Genomic DNA, 6785 nt, shown 5'->3' on the forward strand with positions numbered 1-6785 from the left:
GCTAGCAATAATTTACTTAGCTGTGGGAGCAACACACCTAGTTCTCAGTCGAGAAGGGAGCTTGACCTGCAGCATGATTGTAAAATCAGAGGGGTAAGCATACTGCAAGCTAGCCAACACTCAGCGCATCAGGGAGGCAGAGGAAGGGCCTAATTCACCTGATGCTGCTGGTTCCAGGTGCTCTGGAGAAACAGAGAACTCAAACTTCTCATGTGAGAGGAGAACTCCGAATTCAGAGGAATAACGTTGCTCATTCCAGGTAACCCTTTGATAAAAGGGGAGCACTGCTCAATACTACCACGTGGACAGCCCATGGAGCGAGGAATCCAACTCCTCAGAGAGGATTACGCTCGAAAGAAGCACCATACTCACAATAACCCTCAAAGTGAGGGGAGCCATGCTTCCAGAGTGTGTCGACAGAGCCACACTAGTTGAGTGGAGCCCAAAGTACCGGGGTCTAACCCAAAGCAATCGATCTACAGGACACTTAATTTCCAGCGATATCGTCGACTTGACTGCACAGACACTATTTAAACTGAACTGAGCTGGATGATGACATCACTGAATTCAATGATGAACTGCCTTTAACTGAAAATTGAGTGTTTACTATTGTCATTTTGCATTATTGACACTATTTTCTTAATTAATGCTGTACAGTTACTTTGACACAATCTGTATTGTTAAAAGCGCTATATAAATAAAGGTGACTTGGAAACTTGACTTGCCACTTGAACTGAGGTGCTACAGCGATCTGTCACGACACATTTATTGTTTGAATTTCTTAAAAAAATGACAAAATGTGAAAGCTGAGACTTTGTTTCATACCAAAAGTAACCTGCTCTGTCTTGTCTGTCGGCGCATTGTCAGTGTCCTCTTTGCTCCGCGATGTATTTTCCACTGCGTGGAATGTGTGGCATGAGAACGCCATGGCTTGTCGGACGTAGCAACAGTAACTAAGGGAGGCGGGTTTTTGCGAAGGGTCAATTGGACACAAAACCATTTGGTTACGAACAATCTTTAAAATATCTTTTTTTGTGTTTCACAGAAAAAAGAGAAACAAAGGTTTGGAATGATATGAGGCGGAGTAAATAAATGCTGACCGAATTTTAATTTTCGGGTGGATTATTCCTTTAAGTACTATACATGCTTTTGCAAAATTTGAAATGTTGACAATCATGTCACTAAATCTTTGTTGACGAAGAGTGAGAGAAAGAGGAAGAAAGAGAGACAGAAAAAGCAGAAGATGACAATAGAGGAACAGGCCAACTTCATTTTATTTCAACCAAAACCCTGAGGTGTCTGGGTGCAAGAAACTGCAGGATGCCAAAAAAGGACCAAAGGAAACTCTAGCTTCAAGTCTTACCCTTGCAAAGTCCTTCAGTCTGGTAACAAGGTCAGATGGAGTTCATAGACTGCAAGCAAAGGATTAAGAACGCAAGACTAGAGGAGGAAGAAAGGAAAAAGTGCACTGGCAGACGGCATGCAAACGGTTGAGGAAACAAATGTCAATGAAATCAAGTTCAATAGGATAAAAAATAGAACTCAGAGAGAATATTTCTTAAAAGACAGTACAAGAGGTTAGTTTCAGAAAGGACATCGTGTTCAGATATTCAGTAATGCACTGAAAGTCTTCAGTAGCTCTGGTCCAGAACCTAGTAGGCTAGGCAACATTGTTAGGATTCATAGTTGACGTGAAGACTGTTCCATTACAAGATATATTATAAGATACATTATTTCTGGACACATTCTAAGGCAGCTTAGAAATTTATCTTAGAATCATAGTCAATCCCAGACTGAGTCAGTTTCAGGTACATGTACTTACACTAAAGTTTGGAGTCAGAAAGATTTTATTTTAGAGAAATTAATACTCTTATTCTGCAAGGAAACATTAAATTGATAAAAAGTGACAAAGACATTTATAATGTTACAAATAAATACATATTGTTCTTTTGAACTTCCCATTCATCAAAAAAAAAAAAAAATTTGTGAATTTTTTCACAAAAATAATAAGACGGCAGAATAAGGTATAAACTAAAATATATTAAAATATAAAAACATTATTTTAAATTAAAATAATATTTTACAATATTACTGTATTTATTGTATTTTCAATTAAATAAATGCAGCCTTGGTGAACATACATAAGAAAAGTTTTTTTTTTTAAATCTTTAAAAAAATCCTACTATATATATGTTTGTATTTATTTGATTATATTAACAAAACAAAAAAAGAAATGCTGGTTTTATACTTACATGCAATGACTTAAAGGGACAGTTCACCCAAAAATGGAAATTCTGTGATCATTTATTCACCCTCATGTTGTTTCAAAACCGTATGCTTCTTTTTCTGTTGAACATAAAAGCAGATATTTTGAAGAATGTTGCAGTTGCTGGTATTTTTATTTCATACTATGGAAGTCAATGGTCAAAAGCAACTGTTTTGTTACCAACATTCTTCAAATTATCTTCTTTTGCATTCAACAGAAGAAAACAACTCATACAGGTTTGGACCAACTTGAGGGTGAGTAAATGACAGAATTTTCATTTTTGCGTGAACTATCCTTTAAGGCAATAGTTTTATATTGTGGCATTTTTAATTCATAAGGATTCATGTGATCAGTAGTTCATTCAGCTCACCAGGGTTTGACACAAAGCTAGTGTGTGTTTGTGTATAATGGATGGTACCAGAAGCCGCTGCGCTTTGCGACAGCTCGGGAAGTTTGTTCCTGAGCGCAGTGGGATCCTGATACTGTGGGTCCAGCAGGAAGATCCTCTCGTAGGGCGGGTCGAGGGAGACGCGCGGGGGCACCGGAGGAGTCTGCAGAATTATAGTGTCACTGCTAGAGGACAAACGTACTGTCACCTCCTCTTCCAAAATACGCCTCGGAGCCTGAGACAGAGAGAGAGAGACTATTTGTATTACCGTATTTTTCAGAAAATAAGTCGCAAAAAACCCACAGATAATTTGCATCTATGTATAAACCATGTTTTATCATCAAATTCAGAAATAATGTAAAATACTGCTATATAAAACAAAATGCTAGTTTATAAACGCTATGTAGTTCCCTCTCTCCCCAACAATTTATTTAAATTAAACAATATACTGTATATAACGGCATTCATTTATTCTAAACATTGAACACAAGCAAACAAATACAAACTGTACGATTTGTGCATGTTTTGCATGCTTACCAATAATTGCATTATATAAGTTGCTTAAGAATATAAGTTACAGCATGTTTGGCAGCACTCTAAAAGTAAAAAAGTATTTTTACTGCATTATTTATGCCTTGTAATGCACTGTATGATCTGTACGAATAATTGTAACCACAGTTATAATAAATTATAATACTTATCTATTCATTGTCACACCTTTATAAAGTATAATGCATTATAACACATGACAGACAAACCTTCAAATATTATAAAGCATTTTAACTTTGGTTACAACTATTTATGAAAAGATTTAGTGCATTACGACATACATTATGATACCTTTCTAATGCATTATACATTAAGGCCTTAAGTAAAGTGTTACTGATTTGTTAGCTTTTTAACTTCCGGTGTCCTGCTTTGCTTTATTTTTATCAGTTCAAATCTGCTTCTTGTACAACACTGATTTGTAGTGCAAACAGTTTTACTGTTTATTGCACTTCTATATTTTTTTTATAGCTATTTACCAATAGTGGCTAATGAAACGGAAATCTCGCACATTCACTGAAAATAGCTTACTTCTGCGCTGCAAAATAAAGTGGATATTCCAGAATATTTTAATTTGATTAATTTTATTTTTTTTTAGAAGCGGTGCTTTCTTGGGGATAATTTTAGAGACACAACTTCTCAAAGATGTCACATGTCTGTGAAGTCACATCTTCAAATTCAACTATGCTCATCCTTTCAGTAGACCAAGGCACTTTATGCTATTCAAATATTTCATGTATTGTTGAGAAGCATTATAATTTGTTTCATTAATACAAACATTACAGTACACACATACACACCTTCTCCAGGACTTTGCACACATATTGGCACCACAGAATCAGAAAGATGATCACCACTAGTAGAAGAATAATAGTCACCAGACAGCCAATCAGAATCGATGTACTGCCCTCTTCAGGAGAGCCTGTTTTTGATGGTTTTGGTGTGGTCCGGTCTTCTGTCAAACACAGACGGGTTATTAAAGTTCAATCAAAGTGTGTAGAATGCAAGTTAGTACAGTAGTCAGGCATACTCATTTGAAGCCAACAGGAAATTATGTTCACAACCCATTTTACTTTCATAATGTGACACATTTCCTTCATTTGTATTCATCGGAAACTGACTGGATCAGGAAAAGCGTTCTCTATAAGATTTTGGTTAGACAAACATTTAATTTTCTTTGAAATAACATGCATTAAGAAAGTAAACAGTATCAAATGATTACAAGTTGAATATAAAAATGCTGTGATTTACCTGTTTTTTGTGTAGTTTGTGGTACTTTGCTGTTAAGCTCATATGAAGGAGGGGTCAAGACTGGGGGCCTCTGGGTAGGAAGCACATTAGTTGCTGCAATGGAAAATAATTAAAACACAGGATGTAACTAAACCTTAAATTACACCCACTTAAAAATGCATTCATAATTCGAATTAGTACATTATTGCATGCATTTCCAAATGCACAAAGAAATTAAGACGGATTAATAAGGATGCATTAAATTGATCAAAAGTGACAGAAAATACTTTTTTATTGTTACAAAAAAACTATTTCAAATAAATGTTGTTTCTGAGCAGCAAATCAGCAAATTAGAATGATTTCTGAAGGATCATGTGACACTGAAGACTGATGCTTTGCATCACAGGAATAAATTACATTTTAAAATGTATTCAAATTGAAAACAGTTCTTTTGAATTGTAATAATATTTCACAATATTACTGTTTTTACTGTATTTTTGATCAAATACATCCTTTAGTGAGCATAAGATACTTCTTTCAAAAACATTTTTAAAATTTCTTCCCAAACCCAAAGTTGAAATTAATAAATTGGGAGTGATGATATGAAAAGCATTTCACAGTTCTGGCTGTATTTTAATGAGGGAACACTGAGAATACCAGTGGGAAGGAGAGGCGAGTTGTTCTAATTTCATACCAGACTGAAATGAGATCTCGCTGAACATCATCCAAGTGTCAGCAAAGTAGAATCGGCAGCACAGCGCCGTAGCCGATCTGTGCTTTAATGGGACGGTCACATAGCGAGCGCTTGGGTTCCGGTCATCTAGAACGGTGTGAAACTCAACCGGTTCTGCTTCCCACTCAGAAATGATGTGCAACTTAAACACGCAGGACACGGACGTGAAGATCTTCACACCCCGAGAGAACATGTTATTACTGTGAACCTGTTCAAAAGAAGATAAATAAGCATCATTAACATTTAAAGGCTCACATCTGAAGCCTTTCTGTGTTCAGTATAAATCAAGTCTCATTGTACTATAATCTGCACTAATAAAGTCAACATGAACAACATTTTTAACTATTTTTATTTTTAATAAAGTGATATATTTTCAAGTGAAACAAGATGTACAATTAGAAAAAAAAAAACAGGAGGAACTGTATTAATTGGGAAATAACTGGATTGAATTGTGAAAAGTGGGAATTATGTACAGTAGTTCAAGGATGCATTAAATTAATCAAAAGTGACAGTAAAGACATTTATAATGTTACAAAAGATTTCCATTTAAAAAAAAAAATGCTGTTATTTTGAACTTTCTGTTCATCAAAGTGTCCTGAAAAAATGTATAACATATAAAAACTGACATATTAATGAAGCATACTTTCAAAAACATACAGAACATTTTTACTGACCCCAAACTTTTAAACAATGCATACAACTAAATTGTAAGTAAATAATATCGACTTTCTAATATATAAAATCATTACTTCAAGATTAAGCACCTAAACCACCCACTCCACAGACATGGGCATGATTATATACAGACACAATCAGCATCGTTATTATGGCAAGCAATCCTGCTCCAACATGTAATTATGTGTTATTATGAGTGAAATATGGTGTATAATTAGTGCTACATTAAAACTGTCAGTCAACAAACACTTCAAAGCGCATCAAGTTCAAATTACAAACACTACAGATGTAAACCAGAACACATACTGTACACATGTTAAATGAATGCTTTGGGTTCAGCACAAGTTGAGTTCTATTAACAGCGTTAGTGGATGAAATGCCAATTACCACTGAAAATAAATATGGTCATAAAATAATTACATTGTCCCTCAGTTTGAAAAATGAAGTTACCATAAGGTACTTACAGTGAGGACCGGAAATAAATAAACATCAAAATACACAGTTTCAAGTGAATCCCCACAATGTTTAAATATTATACTGTTCAAAAGTTTGGGGTCAGTATCATTTAAAAAAAAAGAAATTAACACTTTTATTCAGCAAGGATGCATTAAATTGGTCAAAAGTGACAGTAAAGACATTAAATATATATATATTTCACATAAATGCTGTTATTTTGAACTTTCTATTCATCAAAAAATACGTAAAATTTGTATCACTGTTTCAAAAGTTTCTTGAGCAGCAAATTAGTATATTAAAATTATTTTTTAAAATTATTATTAAAATCATGTGACAGTGACACTGAAGACTGGAGTAATGATGCTGAAAATTCAGCTTTTCATCCCAGTAAAATGCGTTGCACACACTCGAATATTTGGGTTGAACTGTTCTGTTACACTGTTGTAAATACAACTTAACCACTGATTTCTAGTTGTGTCCTCTTTTGGAAG

General features: G+C 34.6%; 1 protein-coding gene across 3 annotated transcripts in view; it reads right to left on the reverse strand.

Annotated features, from left to right (window-relative positions):
* The window catches only part of LOC107723312 (discoidin domain-containing receptor 2-like), a 40573-nt gene that overhangs the window by 6589 nt on the left and 27199 nt on the right, over positions 1-6785 (reverse strand). For all 3 annotated transcript variants that reach the window (XM_016531876.1, XM_016531877.1, XM_016531878.1), the window contains exons 8-11: positions 5125-5371; positions 4452-4544; positions 4001-4155; positions 2685-2889 (exon numbers count right to left, since the gene is read on the reverse strand). In XM_016531876.1, the coding sequence (XP_016387362.1) occupies positions 2685-2889; positions 4001-4155; positions 4452-4544; positions 5125-5371 (700 nt within the window). The remainder of the gene's footprint in view (positions 1-2684; positions 2890-4000; positions 4156-4451; positions 4545-5124; positions 5372-6785) is intronic.

The sequence above is a fragment of the Sinocyclocheilus rhinocerous genome, unplaced genomic scaffold (genome assembly GCF_001515625.1).
Source record: "Sinocyclocheilus rhinocerous isolate Xijiao unplaced genomic scaffold, SAMN03320098_v1.1 scaffold665, whole genome shotgun sequence".
Lineage (NCBI taxonomy): Eukaryota > Metazoa > Chordata > Actinopteri > Cypriniformes > Cyprinidae > Sinocyclocheilus > Sinocyclocheilus rhinocerous.